At 35.3% G+C, this 24,818-nt stretch overlaps 1 protein-coding gene and 1 long non-coding RNA gene across 2 annotated transcripts in view; one reads left to right on the top strand and one right to left on the bottom strand.

The window, feature by feature from the left end:
• LOC123000713 (uncharacterized) overlaps positions 1–5,588 on the top strand; it is a 51,672-nt gene extending 46,084 nt beyond the window's left edge. Inside the window, exons 4-5 of the long non-coding RNA XR_006408890.3 lie at positions 495–544; positions 4,406–5,588. This is a non-coding gene — a long non-coding RNA (uncharacterized LOC123000713). The remainder of the gene's footprint in view (positions 1–494; positions 545–4,405) is intronic.
• A 10,605-nt stretch (positions 5,589–16,193) lies between these two features.
• SLITRK1 (SLIT and NTRK like family member 1) lies at positions 16,194–19,946 on the bottom strand. Its single transcript, XM_026493464.4, has 2 exons — positions 19,658–19,946; positions 16,194–19,148 (listed from the first exon to the last, which is right to left on the bottom strand). Exon 2 carries the CDS (start codon positions 19,093–19,095, stop codon positions 17,005–17,007), a length of 2,091 nt encoding a protein of 696 aa, XP_026349249.1. The 5' UTR covers positions 19,096–19,148; positions 19,658–19,946; the 3' UTR covers positions 16,194–17,004.
• Between the last annotated feature and the right edge of the window lie 4,872 nt (positions 19,947–24,818).

Raw genomic sequence — 24,818 nt, 5'->3', positions numbered from 1 at the left:
TTTATCAAATTATACCCAACACCTAGCTCATTGCCCTTTACTCAATCAATGCTTATTAACACAAGTGTCTTCCAGCACTTGGGAGAAGCAGGAATCCTTGCAGGTCATGAGGTCAATTTAATAAAACACAGCTAAGGTACATAAAGGCATCATCTCTGTTCCTTGGTTCAGTCTCATAAGCTATCAGTCAGAAGTTGGTTAGCATCACCTGTGCTGAATAAAAATGTGAGTGCTTAGTGCTATACCTATGTTTCTAACTCCCGTACACAAAGCTCCATCTAGACTAGTAGTACAAATGTGTTTACTCAAAGGTAGTATTTACTTACTTATAATTGGACCTAATATCTATGAATGTCTGTGAATGTCAATACAGCACTCCGTATGTACTGGCCACTCAGAAATTCTAGTGACTGATCATATGCACAATTTTCAGAAAAACATGTATGTTTCATTTTGATTTGGATTACCAAGAGAAAAACTATTGTGTCTTTCAGCTTAGTAATGGAACATGTTCTGACTTAACTGAGATTTAACTAATAAAAAGGTAAGTGGCTATTTTAACATCCCTAATTTCAGATGTCTTATCACCGTAGATGTTTTTCTAATTGGTCTAATTCCTTAAAAATCACATAGGAAATCATTTGTCTTCATGTATAAGCCAAAGGTTTGGGAATATTATAGGAACATTTTAAAAATTAAATCTAAATAAGTGCAGGATCACCTGGGTGGCTAAGGTAGTTAAGGTCTGCCTTCAGCTCAAATCATGATCCCAGGGTTCTGGGATCGAGCCCCACATCATGCTTCATGCTCAGTGGGGAGTCTGCTTTTCCCTCTACCTCTGTCCCCCCCCCCCCCCACTGTTCTCTCTCTCTCTCTTTCTCTCAAATAAATAAATACAACCTAAAAAAAAAATCAGCTTGAGTTAAAAGACACATACCTACAGTTAGGGTATATACTACCAATGTGAGGAATAGTCATTCTTTCAACCATAGATCAAGCTACTCTCAGGATCATCCCTGGCTACTTTTTTGGTCTTCTTATAGCACTAGACTTTCATAAGGCCTTTTTGTAACTTTTTCTATTATTTTTGTCCATCACTTTTTGTCCATGTCCTTGCCAGATTCCACTAAATACTCTAAACCACATATGCACTTGGGCTTTCATTTTCCTTCTTAATAGACCTTGAAATTTCCCTCTTAATGCCAACAATTAGTCAAACTGAGGGTTCCCATTAACTGTGCAGGTTTCCTGATTAATGTCTCGGGGTGATATATTTTAACCCTGGGTGCATTTTTAGAGTACCATATAAGTATCTTCAATTTGGCACTGTCTCCTTAAACAATAACTTTTTCATTCTCTGGGCTGGTTTTCAGTATCAGCTAGAGGATAGATGTATTAGAACTTGTTTACCTGTTCACACAGATTTAAAGATTTTAGGGTTGGCTTAAAAGAAGAATTGTAATTAATTATACAATTACTCTTAATATGACAGAATATGCAGAGCCATATTCTGAGTCTTCTAGGCCTTAGGTTAATTGTAAATAATAGATAAACATGAAAATGCATAGGAATATTCTTCAAGCAATCTCATAACTCAGAAATATAAGACAAAACTAAATCATCCTTAATATAAGTGAAATGCAGCTCAAACATACATTTTACTGAGTAAACAAATCCAATAGAACAAATAACCTTTGCAAATGAGTTGCACTTTCATTATACAGAAAAACTCTAAGGGTAAAGTACTTATGCCATAATATTAGGCTGCTGAAAAAATGTGATTCATAATTATCTATAGTCCCATAGAATCAAACAGCCCAATTTACAAAATGTCTTTTTACATCTAAATAATAGAGATTCACGTCTTCTCTTCATGATCATTAGGATAAAGGTCTTTTGTCCTATTCTCCACCCCCAAACACACATATGGGAAGGGAGAAATGCTCTCTGCAGCAGCACTCATGCTACACAGCTAGGGTCAAAATCACATTTAATTTTTCTCAAAGTGGTGTCAACCATAATTCATCAAAGAAGTGGAAAGATGCAAGCAAGCTGTGTTTACAACACAAAGGCAACGGAAGTCCATTATTTGTTTCCTATCAACTCCTTTGATCCCTACAGCACACTTTGGAGAGTTTTTCACCTCTTGTCCAGAGGAGTAACAAGCAAATAGGACATGTATTTTCCCTTTAAATTTGAGCTTTTTATTTTCTTCTGAAACACTTATGGATTAGGTAGGAACTCTCTTTCAGTAAATCAACAAAATTTTTGATGTCTCTAAACATGGATTAAATACTTGAGCAAAAGAAGTAAACATTCTTAGTATGTATCTGCTTGTATGAAATTTTTAAGAAGATTCTGAGTCACAGAGCTTATTTTTTTCTGTCAAAAGAGAAAAATTTTCTGTTCAGCGATCATGAAAAATACACCCAATCTTAATTTTAGCTGCTGATGTGAAACCACCAAAATGTTTTAAAGCCAATAATAAAAGCAAATACAGCAGGATCCCTTGTAGAACCCATAGGAACTTAAGGTTTCAGTGTAGTTTAATTGAAGTTTATAATATGGAAAAATAGTTTATAATACAGTTGTTTCTGCTCTAACATTTATAGACATAGGAGTTTGTTTTATAGCCCCAAATTAGGAAATGAATTTCAAATTCATTTACAAAACAGTAAATGTTCTTATAATTTTCTAAGAATTGAAAGCTTTCTTTTTAACAATAAACTTTGTAATTTCTTGAGAATGATAATTAATAATTGCCTATGAATAAGACTATTTTTAAAATACAAAAAAAGATTACAAGAATTATAAAATATTGCTAAGAAAAGAAAATCAATGGTGAATAATTAATCCTTTTTGGCCTAAAGCAATTTGGGTCATGATGTGATTGAGTTTAATAGAAACTGACAATTCTTAGTACCAATTTTTAATGAAAGCTTAAATTTCAAAATTATCTAGAAAACTCAAGTCTTATTTGGAAGTGTATTTGACACTTATTTCAGTGCTGTGTGATATGCATTTGGCAAATTTCATGTAGGTAAAACATTTATGCCAGTTTTAATATTAGACAAGTAGTTTTAATAAAATCTATAACAAGGCTTTCCTTTATTTATTCAATAAACTATGTAAATGCACCAACTTTATTCTCATCATTCTTTTGGACTTACAAATTAAAAAAAAAAGACAATTTTTCTGTTTTCAATATAGACCTATATTCAGTATTACTCTTTCCCATTCAATCCTTCATGAGACAGTGCCCCAGAAGCTGTGGTCTAAGGTGTCTTACACGATATGCTCTCATGCTTACATACAGAGGGTTTGTGTGCGCGTTGTAGGAGAAGATATTTCCTGAAAGACTCCTATGGATTTAAAAAAAATCTCTTTGTAGCCACATTTCTTTTGCTGAATTATAGCCTGTGACTTATTTACCTTTTGTGTCAATCTAAGTTTATATAAATCTATTTCTAGCTCTACCTATCAATATATTAAGATTAACACACCAAAAAGATAAAGCTCCAGGCGGTCTTTGAAAGCTAGCCACCTTAATCTCCATAACAAACCTAGGAATGGAAATATTTATTTACGAATATCATGCTTTGTGGTTTGGAAAATATTTGTTTTAGAAAGAGTATGGATTCTGAAAATATGCTGAAAATAATGATTTTGCCTTGCACTCTGTAACCATATTTAAAGCATAAAGATACGTATTTTTATAAGTACTTATTCAGTCATCTAATATTAGTTATCTATCATTCCTCAAATAAGCAAGGAAGATAAAAAATACAGAAGACATAAGCCTTGCTCAAGAACTTACAATGTCAATGGAATTTAAAGGGCACAGATTTGCTAATGAATAATAATATCTATTTATCACTGTGAACATAGGTATAAATTATTCTAAAAGAAGGGGAAAGGTGAATTCCTCAACAAGTAGAATGTGCTTACTGATTTAACAAAACAGTAGCAAATTAGAACAAATTGACCTTTTGTTTCATTAAGTATGGTGCTAACTGATAAATTCAGATGGAAAATCAATCAGCATTTTAACACACCAAATTAGAGGAAATAAACTTGCTTATAAAGTTGGGTAAGAAAGTAAACCAGTTACAGATTTAAGGACCTGCATACTAATCAGCATAGACTATCGGTTTATTATTAGCTATGTTGTATTTGTAAGGCTAACTAAGTCCATACAGGAAAAAGACAACTCATTAGAGACAAGTGGGGCTGGGGTAATTTGAAACTGTACACTGTTTTCAAAGAAGTTCTATTGTGATCAATTAATCTTATTCCTATGAAATGGGGCTAAATGGTGAATCTTCCAAAAAAAGAATTAATAGAGAAAATTTGTTCAATGGAGTGTTCTATATTTATTGAAACACAATCTATTTTGAACCACTAGGTCATGAAGTAGTGATCTATCCTGTGCTTCAACAGATGGCACAATTGAAGAAAGTCCAAGCTCTTCATGGTAAATGGAACACAATTTGGACTCAGAAATGCCTGAAAGCCATAGGAAGTGAATATAATGGCTTCTCTTTTTGTTTTATTATCATTATTATTTCTCTGGATTGTTAGTTTTCTGTCAGAAGTAACCAGCTCTAAGCCTATTATTCTAGATCACTATATATTTAGTTAAGATCTGAGCTCGTTTCTTGTTTTTTTCCCTCCTAGATTAGGTACATTAGGCAATTCTATCTTTTGCCCCTCAAATCTCTAAATAAGTGTTCTGAAAAAAGAAACAAACACAGGGCGGTAGGTGACATGAGGGTAGTGGCTTCTGAGGTCACTAAGTGTGGGAAACATTACATACATACATTTCTCACAGAGATTCAGAGTATTTCTTGAAATCAGTGAAGTCCTATAGTAAAGACTATTACTTAAGTTATATAATGCATTATTTCTCCCAATTTTGAAGTCAAGAAATCATTTTTAGATGCCACAGATTTTTTATATCTCCTGGACCATTGGAATCATGGAACACGGTTTTATAAATGAGAGAGTCAACACAGATTATATTGGAAGTAATTCATGGGAGAAAAAGCATGTTTCCTATCCTAAGCAAATGTATTCTGACATCTTATCCTGCTTCACTTTTGGCACTGGAAGGTGAAATGAACTGCCTTCCAAAACGATGGCATGGATTCTTAGTACTCTCACAGTGGCAACAATATTATATTATAGATTCATTCAAAGATAGGTATTATGCCAAGCAAAAAGAACTGTGGTCCCTGGTAATACAACTAATACAGAGTTTTCAAAACTAAATATAATAATTGCTTTAATTCTGTAATTGATTTTGATGGAGAATTTGCCTTATAAAACACTAGTCTAAATTCCCTTTCCAGTTCTGTTGGACACCTTGGAAGCAACAAAAAAGCAAAATTTTCCATTTTCATTTTCTGATATGGTGGAGAAGCAATCTCTCTGATTTTTTATTTAAAACCTTTTTTAGAAGTGAGCTACAATTTTGGTGCACATAGCATAGCATAGCATATAAACTTGTTGAATCACTGTGTTGTACACCTGAAACTAATGTAACATTGTGTGTCAACTATACTTCAATTAAAAAATGATAGAATGGGTGCCTGACTGGTTCAGTCATTGGAGCATGGGACTCTTGATGTCAAAGTTCTGAGTTCAAGCCCCACACTGGGTGTAGAGATTACTTTAAAAAGGAATAATAATGATAAAATAAAATGCAAAAGAAGTTAGCTGGTTCCATGGCATATCTTATTTATATGTAATTAGAAGCACTAAGAAACATTCTTCCTGCTAAGGATCCTGTGGAAATGCTAGCATTAAAAATGAATTTTTTTTGGTTACCATACTGTTATTAAATATTTAAATATCCCACCTCTTGCAGAGAATTGTTGTATTAAGCAATTTTGTCATTTCCAAGTGCCATTTACCTTGAGGGTTTTTGTTTTGTTTTATTTTTTTCTTTTCCTTCTGTGTATTGGCTAAAATCAGATACAATGCAGAAATTTAAATGAAACAGGAAGTGGAGGCACAAAAGGAAAATAAATGAAATTTTAGAATGTCAGTTACTGTCCAGTAATTGAACAGGTTGGGAAAGGGAGGTAAATTTCATTGCGTTAAATTAAAAAAAAAAAAATACGTGTTTATTTTAAGGTGGGTATGGATGGGGAATATAGCAAAATAACATTATAAACCTACAATCCTAGGAAAAACAACAACATGGATGTCAGAAAAATGTCACAGAATAATCTCCCATCAAATACATGGTTGTGTAGTTAAAATGCATTTGTTTTAAAGTCCCTCTGATCTGGCTTTGCATTTTGGCTTTGCACTGAGCAGTATTCTCCTAGGCAAGTTGGTTTCTAATCCTTAGATTCTCTATTTGAAAAATAGTGATTTTAAAAAATCACTAGTTATAATTGTTTTGAGGATTACATAAAATTATTTATGCAATAGAGAGCCATGATTAATGGCTAATGCTTTCTGAGAGTTCATAATGTATCAAAACCTCTTATAAGCACTTTAACTGTATTAACACATTTAATATTCACGGCACTGCTACGAAGTAGGCACTAACGTTGTCATTTACATTTTACAAGTGAGAAAATCGAGGTGCAATAAGGTTAATAACTTGGTCAAGTTCACACGGCTAGCCAGAGCTAGGATTAGAATTGATACAGTCTAATTCTAGAGATGGGACTCTTAACCGCTCTAATAATTCTTGATCAAACATGATTAGTTTATTGTCAATCCTCTTCAATCATTATTTTATCCCTGGCCTACTTTATACACATTTATAATTATAATCTGATACAATTCCCTGGCACATTTTAAAATATAAAACACTGAATGGAAAAAACTTAGACAAACATCCTGTATAATTTTGAAAATTTTATATAATTTGCATAGAGTGCAATAACTGGAGATATTGTAATGACTATATAATAAAGACTTTGAGCTTTATTAGAGGAATTTAGAGTTAATCTGGTCTAGGAATTCATAAATTACCTTTCGCAGGCCACATCAGTCCCGCTTCCCGTTTTTATGCCACCTGTGAGCTAAGAAGGGTTTTTACATTTTTAAATAGTTGAGAAAAATAAAAAACATTTAAAATTAAAAAGAAAACATTAAAAAATATAAAAATTACATAAAAACAAATTTCAGTATGTATGAATAATGTTTTAAATTTTGTCAATACATACTTTTGGAAATTTGTTTCCTCTCTTATTTTATATAATACATATATGTATATTATATATGTATATACACAATATATTTTATACAACATACGTGTATATACACATATATATGTATATAATATATTTAATGTCCTCGATTCTACTTCTTAGTCCACAAAGCCTAAAATACTTATATCAGGACCATTACAGAAAAAGTATTTTTATTTCCTTATTCCAGTCCAACAGTCTCATTTCAGGTATGAATTAAGAGCCTTGTCTAGGATCACAGAGCTAGTTAGAGGATGACTTAATCCAGAATCCAGGCTTCTGATTGTAGGTTCATTGTTGTGGACCCCATAAATGATCCCAAAGACTCTGAACTCTCGCACCATAAGGCTGTGTTGTGAAAATCTAAGCAGAGTTCTCAGTCAGCTTTTAACTTTTCTTTTAAAAATAAGCTGAGTATTTACAACATGGCATCAACACCTATCCAGAAAGAACTGAAGCCACTCAGAGCCTCATGATGAGGGAAAACTATCCTTATACAATGTCTAAAATGAAAATTCGAGTTACAGCAGGACTACAATAAATGAAAGGTTATCACAATTTACTTAAAAAATTAAGTTCAATTACACTTACATTGTAAAGGATTAGGGACAGTTACTGATGGTGAGCTGAATGGTACATGTGGATAAATGGTTCTATGAAGAAAACAAGAAATACATGTCATTACGCTCTCTATTCAAGGTTTGGACTAAATGCCAAATGTGTTATAGGGTTTTAAAAATAATCAGACCATGGAGTTGCCCACAGGCAAGAGTAAAATGAAAGCTTCCATGATGGAGTACAACCTGTGACTACCAACTAAGAATGGGCTGATCTTCATTCTTATCACTGATTACTAAAGTTCATCTTCCTTTGTCAGAAATCTTTTCTTTTGCATGAAAAGAAAAAGTCTTTTGTCACTTGCAATGGGTAAGATGAATTACTTCTTTATCATTCAGATATATGCTTATTAAAGCAAAGAGCTTAAGCATCTCAATTTAAAGTTTACATTGTATGATTATGTCACAAGCTGTTTTTATCCTTTCCCATACTATTTTTTCTGTTTTCAATTGATTTTCATAAATGAATAGTTTGCTAGGTTTTATATATAGTTTTCTTGTTTGAGGGAAAGTGTATAGATATTAAAGATATTACACTTGTTTCATAACTTTCCCACATCATTTGTCTCTAAAATCAGCTTTGTATTCAATTTTGAGTAAATCTGCCCTGAAGATAGAGTATACCAGTTAAATGCAACTATAGGCTTATTTTAAGTTCTATCAAATGGAGTCATCAATGAAAGGCTAATGATAAATTACAAGTCTTTATTTTCCTCCCTAAACTACTCCTGAACTTCATATGCCCATGTCCAACAGTGTACCTAGAATATGTAAATCGGCATCTCAAAGTTACCATGTTCAAAATCCAGCTTCCAAAACTACCACCTGCTTCCTCCAGATTTCCCATCTCAATAAAAGACACCACCAACAAATCGTTTGAGAAAACACACACTCACATACAACTATTTTTTCTATCTTTCACTCATATCTGCTGCAATATAGAGTTGTTGACACCAAAAATATACCCACCAGCTCTCCACACTCTGTCCATCTCCATTACTGCTTCTATTGTACAAGATACCATCATGCTTCCCCCAAACTGCAACAGCAGCTCCTTGCCTTCATATAATTCATTCTCACTGAACAAGTCAAAACGGGTATTTAAATATACTGCTTGGATCCTAACACTTAACTGCTTAAAACTCTCTGTTATACTTAAAATCTAAATTCTTTGCTATGGCTTAGAAGGCATTATCCAGCTTCTTTCTGTCTCTCCAACTTCAACTCAGCCCATGGTCAGATACCAGCCACTCTAGCCTTCTTTCTAGTCCACAAACATTCCATGTACATTTTTAAATCAGGATGTTTTATAGTTGATGTTTTATTTGCCAGGATCTCTCTTGCTCCAAATCTTCAAATGACTGTCTATTACCATTTTCATTCAGTTCATGCATTATCTCAGATAGGACTTTCATGATCATTCTAAAGAAGAGATTATCAGCCCCTTCCCCATTTCGTTTCATTCATGGTTCTTCATTATTCAAGTTTATCTTAACTATTATTTTTGTTATGTTTTCTGTAATCCCCTATAGAATGTAAATTCAGATGAGCAGAAATCTAGTCTATTCCATTTAGCTTTAGAGCCTCTGCCTAAGCGCCTATCACATAGTTGATAATCAATAAATATATGTTGAATCAAACAAAGTAAAATTTGCATCATCCATAGTCGTTTTTCTTTCTTCTTTTGCTTTTTGTTTTCTAAATTTGGCATGATTAAGATGCATCTCCCTGTCAACAATGCTATGTTGCCTCCTTAAACAATTGTGTTAGTCTTGAAGAATACAGTATTATAAAGGTGGTAGTAAAAACATTTCTCAATCATGGTTTAAAAGGCAACATAAATAGGGACTGAAATTTCTCTTCTTTATATACGTCATTCTAGTATAAGATATTATGAACTAAAAAAAACCCTGAATTTATAAAAGAAAGTAACTCTGTTTCCAATTTATGTATTTGATTACTCATCAAGAGTGTAAATTGGGCTTGCAAGGATAGAAATTTAATAGGCATCATATTAGCTATTCATGTAAAAAAGCTGAAAAAAATGTTCTATATTAATAAAAAGCTTGTGGCATAAATAATTTTGGGCTGGCTAAAAGTGATGTCACACTAATGCAAATAATGTTCAAAAATGCTCTGATCTGACTTTCTTAATTTGATGTTATAAATTTTAAGTTATAATAGTAACATGACATTCCATGTAATTCATTTCTTGGGGATTATAGCTGCTTCCAGCTGTTAGTTTCTTGGCTTCAAGTCTTATTCCTCATAATATTACACCATAAGATGTAATATCCTCCTGGAATACTCTGCTTGTTATGTCTTAATGTCTAATTATACCAAATACCATCTGTAACATGAAATTTGATTGTTAGAGAAATGACCATTCTAGTGAAAAATACAAATATCATAAAATCAAAGTTTTGCTGAAAAATAATAAAATGTAATGTTTCCGGACTCCAATAATAATAATAATCATCATAATAATAATGTTAATTTTCATTTAAGCATGTATTGAGACACCAGACACCATGTATTTAGTCATTCAGGAAACAGAGGGATTAACAGCATTAAACTCTTTGCTGTAGTAATTTCATTTCCTTTAGATTCATCTGATAATGAATTAAACCAATTTAGATTCATTATTTAGGATCCTTGAAAAGTTCACTAACACTAATTTACAACTCCAGGATGACAAACCCATACTTTACCATTTTCTGTATAAGCTACAAAAACACAAACTGGTGCTAAGTATATCTGATTAAATAAAGTTAACTGGACTCACAACTGAATTAGATTAGCTATAGAAATTATGTAATTGAACAGAAACTAGCAGATAATTATTATATGATACCATTTCATATATTATACAACATATATTTTAGATATAATAATTTAGTCATATAGGATTAATCTAATTGATCACAAATAATTATTTTAATAAATGAAAATGTGTAGCCTAAAACATATGGATTCAACCATAGTGTATAGGCAATGACATTTTCAAATTCACTCACTATTTTGTAATCCTATTATTTCATGGACAAATAATTTTTGGTGGTAAGAATATTTTACGGTGGTAAGAAGTTCTTTGTATGTATATATAATTTATTCAAATCATATTGCTATCATAGTAATAAGCATTACTTTCTCATATCATGCACAGTTTGGAAATGTTAAAAAGATCGCGATTTCAAAAAAAGAAAGTACACAATAAATATCACAGAATCTGGTAAAAGCCATTACTGTTTATGGTAACAGTGGGCCTTTACACTCATCTGCCTTTCCTGGGAGCAGAGACTGCTTCTCTGATAGCAGTATGGATTAGCCATTTATCATCTATATTTGAGGCACTTCTCATTTTTCAGTATATATCGACTTTTTCTATCGATATGCTGCAGCTGAACATGTTTCTTTCCTGTATTCTTCTGCCAAGAAAAGAAATGGAATTAGAGGCAAAGGGAATAAGGCATAGAAGTGAATAAATGTATGATTTTGCTTACTGCTTTCTGCATGTTAAAAATTTGGACCATACGACTAAGTAACTGAATATCAGTTTTCACTAAACAACAAATGGCTATGGGATTATTAGCTTTATAGTAAAACTATAAAAGTATATTTAATATTATATTAAAGCTGCTGTAATGTATTTTATGTGTATACACACAAATCAAAGCTAAGTAACCAAAGACAACTATTCTGAAATTCTTATGATATCATAAAATATTTCATTCAATTTTCTAGACTTATTTGATTTCTCAAATAATTAAAATTGAAAAATTATCATTCACTTAAGGTAAAAAATGGCTTGTCTCTTTTTGGAATGATTAGTTAAAAAACTTAACTGAAGTTACAAAATTGCAGACATTATTCCCATTTTACAGAAAAAGACATAAATCTAGCAAAGTAATTAAAGTTCCTCTTTCATTTAAAAATATTATTTTAAGATTTTAAATTATTCATATAACAACTAATAAAACTGATGTGACTATTGCACTTTTCCAAATGACTAAAAACCTAAACTACTCCAAAGAAAGAAACAAAAAATTTTCTAGTGGTCTTCTTTAATAATTGCAAATGATGTACTATTCTACAATTACAAGGATGCATATATCTCAGTTTCGGGTTGTAAACTCCTTGAGGTTAGAAATGCCTTATTCTCTTTTTCTAAAAGAGCTTCTACAGTATTTTCACATAGCAAATGCCCAATTAATGTTGTCAATTGAATATTTAGGTTCTAACTCACTCAAAATTCTTTAAACTATTAGGTAATTTTCCTCTTGTAAACTTTGTGCAAAGTTCGAGTTGGAAATAAAATTATATTTCAAGTATGTAATATAGCATATATTTAACAAATAATTTGAAGGAAGAGAGTATCTAATTAGATGATTGAGGTCTAAGCCACTATACTGAAATTGCCAGTCAGTTAAGGCCAAAGGGTTATATTGAACTTCAATAATCTAAGATAATTTTTTTCAGTGGTTCATTTTATTATACAATTATAGTTCCTAAATACTTAATCTATAATTATCTTAATTATTCAAATTTTTTTGTGTGGAAACCTCATCAAATTTTGATGGGTCACAGTAGAGTCAATACTGGTTCAGGTTTCAGGGTTGCTATTTGTAACATGTGTTTTCATGGAACCATTTATTGGCCTATCTTTAAGTTTTGATACCAAGAAGAAAGTCTTGCATGTCCTGTGTATTACTTTTTATAATAATAATATTTTCGGTGATAAAAGAAACAAATAAAAGAAATCGATAAAAGAAAATGCCAGAGAATTATACGAAAAATTTAATTTTAGCCTTCCTTTTTTTATGGTTCAGCACCACATTGAAACAAATCAGATAAATTAAAAATCTTGAGTATGCGTTTATTATATCTACTGATACCATACAGAGTTAGTTCATCTTTTAAAAATTAAATAATATGTTGCACCTGAATAATTTGTGCTAAGATTAAATCTTTAGCACATTTTATATTTCCATTTTTCTTCAAATAAGCTTGTTGATTAGAAATAATATTTATAAATTAGCCAGCAAAAGAGCTGGATTAGAAACCAGTCTACTTAATATTCTATCAACACATTAAAAACACACCCTTCCGGTATCTACCCTTGCAAATTTATCCACCTCTTTGTACATACCAAATAACATTTGTTAGCAATCTGGAAAAAGCTGAATAACAAACTGTCCTTGGAATCACCAATATAATTTTTCACACTTATTAAAATGCCTGACAATTTTAATTACATCTGATATAAATATTGTTAAGAAAAAGAATCCTGTTATGTTAATGTTAGATCAGCCATTCCAGCTTCCCCCCGGGTAAACATGTAAAAATGGTTAAACAATAAATTTCTATGGCAACAACTTAAATTCTAGGATATTCTTAGTTACAGCAGCAACCACACAAGCTACTACATTCTTCAAAGCAATGGAATTAAACAAGATATTTCCTTTTTTCCTCCTTTTCCATCTGGTACAACTAGAATCTCTTTTACTTTGATGAATTAAATATGATTTAACTAGAAACAAGATATCTCAACTAGTGCACGTGGCAGCTACAGGTATATGAAAATTTCACAAAAAAACAACAAAAATCATCTAGGCACTTCTACATGAAAGTTATGTGCTAAGACTATATATGTATAATGTATCCTGTAAACTAAACTAATACATAATATATATCACCTTAAAGCAAACTAATATATATGGCTATATATTAGTTTATATCTATATAATTGTGACAGATTCTTTATCAAAATAAAAAAACATTCTCTAAATAATGAATGTCCTTTTACAGTAAATCGTTTATGTTTTCTACATGAATTTTTAAACTTATATTAGTGTTTCTTAAAATATTTGATAATTCTAATATTTTTAGAATCAATAGATAATTTAATGATTTGAATATCTATAATTCATAAATGTATACAGCAATTCATCTTCTTTTCTTATATGTTGCCTTTTTATACATTTTTGGAGAACACATTAAAGTTATCCCCTTTAAATGTAGGGCAATTTTCTTTTGCTGAAGACATATTGGAAATGTAATGGGCTACCAATACATACTCAATTAAGAAGATATAACTTGGGTTTTTGATTTGTTATAAAGTATTTTTACAGCTATATGTATTTTTTAAGGATGCCCTTCTTTAAGAGTTTATCCTGCTAATACATATGACCATGCCATTCAAACAATAAGGTTTTGTAGTATGAGGAAATTGGGTTTAAAATATTGCTCTAGTGTCTACCAGTTATGATCTGAGTTATTGCTTACTCTCCTTAAGCCTCAATTTTCTCATCCATATAATGGAAAGAGCAATGTTGTATTAAATTATTCTGCATTTGTAAGGGTTAAATTAAATAATTTTATAAACCATTTAGCCCACACCTGGTACATAATAACTACTAAAAGTTGTTAAAGCTAATATTTGAAAAACAAGTTTATTCTTTAAACTTTGTCCTCTATATCATAATTTATTTTTAATTAGTATGAAGAAAACTTTTTGCCCCAATGAATGTCTTCTAGAAGTTCTAGTTTCCTTACTTACTCATGTCTTAGTTTTAAAAATTACTATTATGCCTCACTAGATATCTTGAAAGTATCACTTCTCACCAGAGACGTAGAATATCAACCATCTTTTCTTTTCCTTCTTAAGGTTATAATATTGTTGAATATGACTCTTCCCCTCCTCCAGCTTTTCCATTACAAGTAAATCTGTTGCTTGTTTACAGGGAACCCAGTTGTACTTTCAAAAAAAAAAATTAAGGCCTTCTTTAGAAAAATAAATAAACAACCCATGATATTTGTCAGAGGATAGTAAATTCCAATTTTATCACTATGAAGTGCACTCCACAAACAAAAGAATCAAGAGAGAAAATGATGAATGGCCTTAAGTATAGTCATAGTTTATAATAAAGATTTTATTTAAAAACCATTAAAATAAATAATACATACTCCAGAACATCACTGTTCTGGGAAATTACTTCTGTTTAAAATATGAATTCCAGAAGGCAAATCTTACTACTACTGCTCTGGGGGCTTTCATTAGCTGATTTACAACTATATATTATATGTATATCTATAATATATCTGTTTTATATATATATATTTAAAAATCTGAGATCTGCAATCTTTTAACATACTTCTCCAGGGTGGTTATGTGGTGGAATGCGGACCCCCATCAATATGTGTAGTTTTGTTTGCTTTTTGTTCCTTAACTGCTGATAAAATAGACTGCTTAGAAATCCCAGAGGAATATGATTGAGGCCAGGTTACACTGGCTCATAAAATTCAAACAGTTCAATGCTTTTCTCGTTAATTACTAGGCCACAACCAGAAATCCGAATGATGGGAAAGAAACACTTCTTTAGGATAATGATTGATTTCCATAAAGATGAGTGCTTTAACAAATTCCACTATGCAGTTGTTGGGGCGGGGAGGGTGGGTGGACACTAATTAGTTTTACCGTTTTCAGCAGATGTTGAATTCAAAACGCCAGCAGCATCTCAAATGCCAGTCATTAGGGCTGTCTTTCATCGAAGAGTGCTGACCAATGAAATCTCCACTCTGTTTAATGAGACCGATCTAGGCAGAGTCAATTAAATCAAATCTCTACTAACATCCTTAATATATCTGCAGTGTGTGCAGCAGCAGCAGAAGCAGCAGCGAGGGATTTCCAGTATTAATAAAGGGATTCACTGCCGCATCAGGAGAGGGGGGAAAAAGAGGGGTGGGGGAGGGTGTGTTGGGGAAGACCTTACTTTACCGACAGGGGAAAGCTGGAAAAGCCCGGGTAGGGATGGAGGAGGAGGGCAGCTACGTAAAGGATAAAAAGCTAAGTAAAACGATTAGAGAGAGAGCCTTGATATAGCTCTAGAAGGGATCCACCCCCAGCCGCCCCCACCCCCGTCCCTTCCACCGCAAATCCAATTTACCAGTTGCAAACATGAAGCTGGAAAAATGTAAGGACCCAGAGTTGAAAACATTTTCACTTTAATACTGAAAAAATATGCCATTATAAAATCCTCGAATAGAATTAGTAAGTTTCACGTGCTTCCTCGGTTCTTTTTTTCCTACTGTATAAGTAAGATTTACACCAGCACAGAATCGCTACCATAAGATCGCAGCCTAAGCACTAGAATGACATTAATTGGTCATGCTTAACTGCCTCAAATCTTTTTTTTTTAATAATTACACTGATACTATAATAGAAATCATGGGTACTTATTTTACATTCAGATGGAAGGCATTATTGGATATGTATAGAAAAATATTCCCCCTCAAAAAAAAAAATAAAACATCACCATCAAAATAAAAGAAAGAACCCAAAACAACCCATAAAAACTTCGCTCAGCAAAATACATTTTAACTCATAAAATGGACTGATGATTAGCCATGCAAATGTCTTAAATAAAACCTTTACATTTTTTTCACAGTAAACGTACGTACGCTCTGAACTGCCTACCGATCACAAATAATGGCGAAATGGCACTTTCTGATTATACTGTTTTGTTTATAGAAAGTTTGATACGATGGGACTTATCAGGTAAGAGGGTGGGTGCTGTGAACGTGACGCCGTCTCCAGTCGCCAAGGAGGGCAGCGTCCCTGGAGCGCGTGGTTTCCATGCGAGCCATGCAGCACTTTTTGTTTTTGTCAGAAGTCAAAGTTATTTATTTACAATACATTCATGCCTTCGTGCAACTGCCCGTCCCTGCATAGCCAACAGGGAGCCATCACGCCCCCCTCCTCACGGGGCTAATCCACAGGGGAAAAATAGATAATCTATCTCTCTATATAGATGTGGGTATATGTATATGTGTATAGGACCGCGGCAGCCATCCCCATCAGCTCCACCGCAGAGGGCTAGTTCTTTGAGCAGGGCCCCTGCTGGGTTTTATCAAAAGGAGCTCGCAGCAAAGAGCTATTTGGCAGCGCTCTCCCAGCTCGCCACAGTCTGCTCTTTGTTTCCGGGAGGGAGCTAAGGGGTCAAACCCTCTCACTGGAGCGAGTTCATAGTTATTTATTTACTTATGTCCATAAAGCCTTGAGGCGCGCTGGACTTGGGTCTGGGCTCCTCTGACCCCTGGGATGACAGCGGGGTGGGGACAGGGTGTTGGTGGGGGGCATTGCCTTCCCGCTCCCCCGCTCTACCCCAGTTGGGATCTTAGTCTGAGAGCGAGTGAGAGCCACAATCATATACTCTGTGGGCCCCATCTGCGTTGTAAGGCCCATTGTGCCAGTAGGAAGAGTCACAGACTGTCTGTAGGGAATTAATTTCGGACGCCGAGGAGTTGGCGTCCCTTCTCTTAGATCGTTTTCTATTCCTCAGGATAAACACGAGCATGCCCACTACAGTGAAGGCGGAGGTGACAAACACCAGCAGCAGTCCCGGGACCAACACGGAGATGGACACCCTGCTGGTGTCTAGATAGGAGTTGGAGTGCGTCCCGGTCTCCGCCAACCCAGTGCTGTTTTTGCTGTGCGAAGTTAACGTGGGCGAGATCCTCGCGTACAGCTGGGGGCAGATCTCGTCATTGGAGAGGAGCATGAAATCCTTCCTAAAGAAGTTCACTGGCGTCTCACACTTGAGGTCGCTCATCAGCACTTCGGAACCCAGGCGTTCTGCCCATTGCTTAAAAGGCACAATGGTGCAGGAGCACTCCCAAGGGTTTCCGTGCAGGTCTATCTGGATGATGGAGGTTAGCTGGTCCAGCACCCCTGCCACCGGAAGGTACATGAAGTAATTGTTGTGCAGGCTGAGCTTAGAGAGCGAGACCCCAGCGAACACGTCCACGGGTAGGGACCTCAGCAAGTTGTTGTTGAGAATGAGGATCCTCAGTTTGGGCATGGCATTGAAAGTGCCAGGAAGGATGAGCTGGATTGCATTGTACTCCACGTTCAGGTACTCGAGGTTTTGCAGCCCGGCGAATTTCTCCCGGGACAGCGTGTCCAGGTAGTTGCTATCCATATACAGCCACCTGAGGTCCAAAAGGTTCTTAAAAGTGTTGTTCTCTACGGTAGCAATGTTATTGTTGCCCAGATCTAACAGAATGAGATTCTTGTAATCCACAAAGTGCGATTTTCGGATGCTATGTATCTTATTATCTCGAAGGAAAAGCTCCTGCACGTCGGAGAGTTTGGGCTTCAAATCAGCCAAACTGCTCACGTTCCGGTTGTTGCAGTTCATCTTTAAACCCGACCCTGGGATGTGGTCGCAGCTGCAGCCCCCAGGGCAGGGCAAGCCATTGGCTGGGGGTTTGTTTCTGGCGCTGCCGGTCGCTATCGCAGCAGTGGGTCTTATTTTGATCTGCCAGTTGCCTGGGATCTTTGTACCTCCGTTTGGAGCAGACCCTGGGGTGGCATGATCCTCTTGCCCATTTGTCTTGAAAGGAGTTGGCAGGGGGCCAGGAGCGAAGGTCTCTTCCTGGGCAGGGGGTGCCGGGAGACTGGAATCCACTCGGTTTTTCAAAGGACACAAGTCCTGTTCTGTGGTTTCATTGAGGTCTTTCCCCTGCAGTCTGGTGGGGGCTTCACAGACAACTCGGCCGATCAGAGCATTTTTGGGAATATTTTCCAGCCATTCTTTCAGGGAGAGGAGATCACAGGTGCAGTCCCACGGGTTATCCTCTAGCAGAATCTCGGCAATGCCAGGGATTTGCTCCAAGACTTCCTCATAGGGCAGTGTTTTCAGCCTGTTTCCCCGGAGGTCGAGGTGGGTGATGGGCACATACTGGAACACATTGGCAGGTAGGGTGCTGATGAGATTGTCATTTAAAATGAGTACCTCCAGCTTGTTCAAGTCCTGGAAGGCCCCGGGATCTATATCCCGTAATAAATTAAAATCAGCCTGGAGGTATTCCAGATCGTCCAGCCCCAGAAAAGTCTGCTTTCGAAAAGACTTGATCTTGTTGTTGTTGATGTGCAGCCTTTTCACCAGCTGCAGCCCCAGAAAAGCCCCAGGAACGATTTCATGCAAGCCGTTGTTTTCCATGTGCAAACTAACCGCATTATAAAAGTTAGCAAACTCATTAGGGAAAAGTCGAGTGAGGGAATTACCATGCAGAAATAGATGGTAAAACTGGGAAGTCGGGGCGGTGAAACGCTGCAGACTTGTAAAGCCCTTTTTTTCACAGTCTACGTGTAGGTCCCCTTCTATCTCATTGCAGGAACAGATCTTCTCTTTACAAACGTCCCCTGTAACGTTTCCAGCGGCAAAACAAAGAGACGTCTCCAGCAACAGAATCCAAAGCAGCATTTTTAAAGCGAGCAATTCATCCCCGATCTCATCACAAAGTAACAGCGACCATCCTGCTCGCCACAGACACAATTCAAGTTCATTTAGTGCTCCAATGTCCGAACCCAGGGAAGGAGAAGAAAAGGGTTTGGGGGGGTGGGGGTGGATTCCTTCCTCCCTAACCCCCCCGCACTGCAACAACCCAGGCGCCAGTCAATAATTATATCCACAGACTATTCAGGCACGTAGTGCAAGGCAAGCAAAAAAAAAAAAAAAAAAAAAAAAAAAAAAGAAAAGAAAAAAGGAAGAAAAAAAAAGAGGAAGAAAAGAAGAAAGAGAAAGAAAAAAAAAAGTAGAAAAAAATAATCCCACTCCCCCTCAACCCTTTAAAAATTACCAAAGAAGTTAAATATATACATATAAATTAAAACTACACCCTTACAGAACCTGGTCTACTGATCCTCACTAATCAGGAAAGGAACAATGCTAGTAATTAGAAGCAAGTGCATGTTAGAGAAACAAGCAGAGGGTTTGCAGCGTAGTACAGGCGCACTGCCTGTGCATGGCTGTGCGTCGGACTGACCTTGCCTCTCTGATACAAAGCAGGGTTTTCGGCGACTTCTGTAGCTGAGGCGGCTGATGGAGTTCTTGCTGTGGCTGCAGGTTGCCCAGAAGTCCCCCCGAGGTGCTGTCCAGTCCCCCCGGTGCTGAAATCACGCCCGACAGAAGAACTCACGCTGCCGAGCCAATGGCGCTGGAAAATTTCCGCAATCGCTGCGTTTTGTAGCTGTCCATCCTTTTCCTTTCCTTCCCTTCGGTCCTCTTCAGCTTTTTTTCTGGGCTCCGGCTCTCGGTTACTAGCTCTTCTTTTCTTTTTCTCCTCTTTATTCTGCTCTTTCGGAATTACGTGGAGGGGGCGGAGGGCGGGGGGCGAGTTGTCTGAGGGAGGGAGAGAGCGCGAGAATGGGGAGGGGGGTAGAAGAGAGTTGCTAAGAAGCTCTGCTTGTTCCAGCCTGGTGCACTCTGAAAGATCTGACACCCTCTGCTGATCTGCAGTAGCAAAAATCCATCTGGTGAGGGAATGCTGAAGGAAAAAAAAAAATCAATCCACGTACAGGGCAAGCGTTAAAAATGTGGGCATTAAATGCTGTCGATCCACATAGACGCTTATTTTAAATGGATTATTTAATTCTTTTTGCGTGCTGAAAACTTTACCCTTTCTTTTCCTTAACGACCTCACAGCCCCCACTACCTCCAGCGTTTGGAAAGGAGTGCTTTTAAAACATTTATTTCCCAATGGCTTGAATAAAATTAGTGTCAGGGTGTCAAGCGAACAGCAATTTGAGGTAATTATACTGCACGCCATTTTCATCGGTGCTTTAAATGCATTTCTTCCGTCTCTGCAGTACAATGTTTTATGCTATTTGTCTTTGAAATTTTTTTGGCACGTTGAAAGTGGTTATTTGGAACATATAGTCATATCATATATATTATTATATATATGATATTATATATCATATATATATTAAATATATAACTGGGCATGAATTTTTGTTGCATGGTATATAATTTAGGCACATACTTTTTCTTTTTTAAACTTGGTATAGAATTTTAGTCAATTTGGTCGTTGAGAGTTAGGTTTCTCTGATGGTATTTCTTGAATGTTATTTAAGTCTGCAGGGTGAAAATACAATGCACGCTTGCGTCTTTGATTCCAGACCTGAGAAAGCTTTCACTGAAAACCGGAAAAGGAGGGAGGGAGCAGGAAAAAAATCCCAGTATGATTCGTGAGTGCTCTTAAATACCCACTGGCAGGCTGGCATGTGCACCCACACACACATACACACACACTCATACACACTCACAAAGTTTCTGAATCCATATGGGCGAATTTAAAACGCTTATAAGTAAATAACCAGTTGCATTTTGAGAGAGAGTGAGAGAGAGAGAGGGAGGGAAAAAGAGGGAGAGAGAGAGAGTGGGAGAGAGAAACCGCTGTTTTCTAAGGCCCTGTGTGAATGTTATCTGCAGGTAGTGCACAGTTTCTCTTCTCTGGGTCACTGGCGCTGGTGGAACACCCAGCTAGGACTTTTCCCAGAGAAGGAATCATCTGGTTCCTCAAACTTAGATGGAGCTTATAAAAACCAAGTTCTAAAAACATCTGAGAAGGGAGAGAATGCGAGAATGCTGTTTGTTGGAAAAGTCAGCTGTTCTGACTTTTCTTAACAGAGTTGACACCTTTTCCATCAATATATTCTAAAAATTGTGTGCATGATTTTAGGGTTTAAATTTATAGGATATTATTATTATTATTTCCTTTCTTCAGTAGAAGCAGAAATATGTTTACATCAGTTTCCCTTTTAATTAGGTCCTACACAGTTGGACAGCTGTTAATATGCCTGCTAATAATCTGAGTAAAAGATTCAAAATTCAAGGACGCATGCATTTTGAAAAGGCTAGAGAGTTAAAAAATTCCAGGAAGGACTAGGGATGAGGAAATTCAGGGACGTATAGAACTTTTTTTTTCCTGGGTTCAGAAGCTAATTCTTGGGGGAGGCAGTTTTCATATCTGTATGTAATATTTTCATATAATCAAATGTGTTGTCTTCTGGTGAAATTCAGTGGGAAGGCATGGATGAAGGTTCAGTTAGGTTGTGTGTGTGTGTGAGAGAGCGAGAGAGAGGCCTTTTTCAGACAACCTATTACACTTCCAAAACAATTTGGTTCTTATTTCATTTAACCCATGACCACATGTAGAAAGAGAAAGAGCTTAATCTGAAACCATTTCACAGAAAAACTGCTCTGCAGTTGAGAAGTGCAGATGTGCAGGAGGAGTTAAACTGAACGGAAGGATATTTCTGTATCTTTGTAATAGGACTCAGGTCTGAAACTTCTTGGCCCCAGAAACCACCCTGTGAAAGAAGGCAGCCTCATGCAGTGCCTGTGATTGATAGGGGAAACAAAGCTCTGAAGGAGAGACAGAAAAATGCTCCCTGTTTAGAAAGAAAAATATTAATGGCAATCATCTAAAATCATACTATTAAACTTAATTGGTTACTTGTTTATTTAACTTGCTGAATAAAGTATTTATTCAAAGAACATATTTCAGTTGATTTTAAATGAACAGAATTGAGGTAACAAGCAATTGATATTCAGATTTCATCCCTCCCCCACCCATTAAACTTTTTATCTCTGTCCCCTGATTGCTTCTTGCCTCTCAAACCACCCATCACATTAGAAATTTTACATCAGGATTTTCCTATTTCGATATGTTACAATCTTTTTTCCCCAATTTTATTCTCCTCAAATAGTTTACTATCTTTGCACTCTAAGAAAAGGCATGTGGTAGGGCCAGATGAGCAACAAAAACTCAGAAAAAATAGTAAGGTAATATAACCTATATGAAGATATTCAATACAAAATTGCAAGAAAGAATATAGACACACACGTAGTTCAGTTGAACATGCATCCTCATTAATGAGCCAACAAAGTTTTTCTTAAAAAATTATTTTCATAATAAATGTATTTCAGAGAAATAAAGCAGTCCAGAATAGTATATCCAACCCTCCAAAGGCTAACTCTTCAAGTATAACAGTAAATTTCTTGGTAGGAAATAAAAAAAATATGGCAATGTGTATGCAATCTAAACATTTCTAATGCCTTAGGGGGACATTTCTTAGGCATGAACTCTTTTTAAAAGGGTTCTACTATATCTATTTGAGCTCAAGTGAACTACTTCAATTGCTTTGCCTCTCATAGCAGATGATCTCAGGAGCCTGAAATAAAGGATACTCCAGATGATGATGAGAATTGATAATATCTGCTCAGGGCTGTAGTTTTGTTTCTGGGCTGTGGCCAGAAGGATTTCAATTGTATCATTAAATGTTCATATTTTCTTATTCTTCCTCAAACAGGTTCATCTCTCAAGTGACAAAAGTTAGATGTACATATCATGGGATCATTAAGATTAAAAATAGAATTATCAGTTTATTATCTATTTCCCCCAAGTGGCATCAAATTTCCAAATGTTTCCATATGTGCACTAAATATTTAAGATGGAAGAGTAGGAAACATAACCAACATTAATTTAAGATATTTTCATTCTTAATTTATTCTGCACAATAATTTTAAAAGTATTGTTTTGATTTTTAATTTTAAAAGAAATACTTTTTTATTTAAGAAACACAAAATTATATATAGGAAGTCCATCTTTAGCCTCTCTTATCCATGTTTTTTATTCCGGAGGGAACTACTGAAAACTTGTGTATGGTGATTTTGATACTATTATTCTATTTTATAGATGTGGAAACTGAAACTGAGGAGTATTGAGTAATTTACCAAGATTGGATAATACTAGTTGACTTTGCCAAAAGTAACAAAGCTACACACTAATGAGCTAAACTTTTATTCTCACTCCTAAGTCCTTATTTGCTCTAAATGCTGTTACTTTAGTTAATCTTTCCATGGGTCGGTTTCCTTACCAGTAAATTAATTCACCGAAGTGAATTTTTGGTCCCTTCAGGTTCTTTTTTCTGAGTCCAAAATCTTTAAAAATGATTTCAGAAAAGCCCCAACGTCTCTTGCTTCCTTAGACTTTTCACATTTGGACTTGGGATGTTATATTAATGTATTTGCATATTCACTAGGGCTTGAAACCAAGAATGAATGTAATAAGCACTGTAGAATAGAATTTACTAGTACTGAGTTTAATCTACTACTATCCTTTACTATATTTCATAAGATAAAGGGTTGTTGAAATTCTTCTTTCCGTGATAACAACTGTAAACTAAGAGATGAGAATGTAAGTCAATTACACCTGTAAACTAACATGCTTAGAATGTAAGGTTTCCACCTATTTTTTACATTTTCCTTTTCTATGTAAATAATTTTCTAGGAGTGGAGTACCAAAATAATTATCATATTACATGACTTCTGAAGGCAAAACCATAAAATATATTTTGAAAATATTTTTTTGTAGTTGCTTGTCAAAATGTAGCTTTTATTTATAATGAAATAAATAGCAAACTAAGTAAAACACATAAAAATACTTTCACAGGGGCGCATGACTGGCTCAGTTGGTTAAGCAGCTGACTCTTGATTTCTGCTCAGATCAAGATCTCAGGGTGGTGATATGGAGCCCCACTCTGGGCTCCATGCTGGGCATGGAGCTGCTTAAGATTCTCTCTCTCTCTCTCTCCCTTTGTCCCTCCCCTATCCCCTGCATTTGTGCACAGGAGCTCTCTCTCTCTCTCCCTCAAAACACACATTTTCACAATTTTGCTTGTGTCCTGAAGTATCATTTTTTCACGTTTCTATTACTTTATACTGCTTTGGCTCATATGTTTGGCTATCTTTGATTGGAACTGATTTTCTCATGAAGTCTCATTGTCTAATAAAACTTGTGTGAATCACTATTTGGGACATATTGGGGAGAACACTGATCAAAAATATAAATTTGTATATAGGAAAATTCTAATTTTTTTTAAATTTAACATAAATGAAGCAACCAAAGGTCTGCCTGAAAAGGGTAACACTCTAGGTATATACAGTTGACTCCTGAAAAACCCTTTGCGCAGTTGAAAATCCTTGTATAGCTTTTGACTCCTCCAAAACTTAACTACTAATAGGTTACTATTGACCAGACAACTTACCAATAACATAGCTGATTAACACATATTCTGTATACTATATGTATTTTATACTGTACCTTACTGTAAAGTAAGATAGAGAAAAGAAAATGTTAT

The sequence above is a fragment of the Ursus arctos genome, unplaced genomic scaffold, assembly GCF_023065955.2.
Source record: "Ursus arctos isolate Adak ecotype North America unplaced genomic scaffold, UrsArc2.0 scaffold_10, whole genome shotgun sequence".
Lineage (NCBI taxonomy): Eukaryota > Metazoa > Chordata > Mammalia > Carnivora > Ursidae > Ursus > Ursus arctos.
The sequence above is the reverse complement of the archived record's forward strand: the minus strand, read 5'-3'. Positions and strand labels throughout refer to the sequence as shown.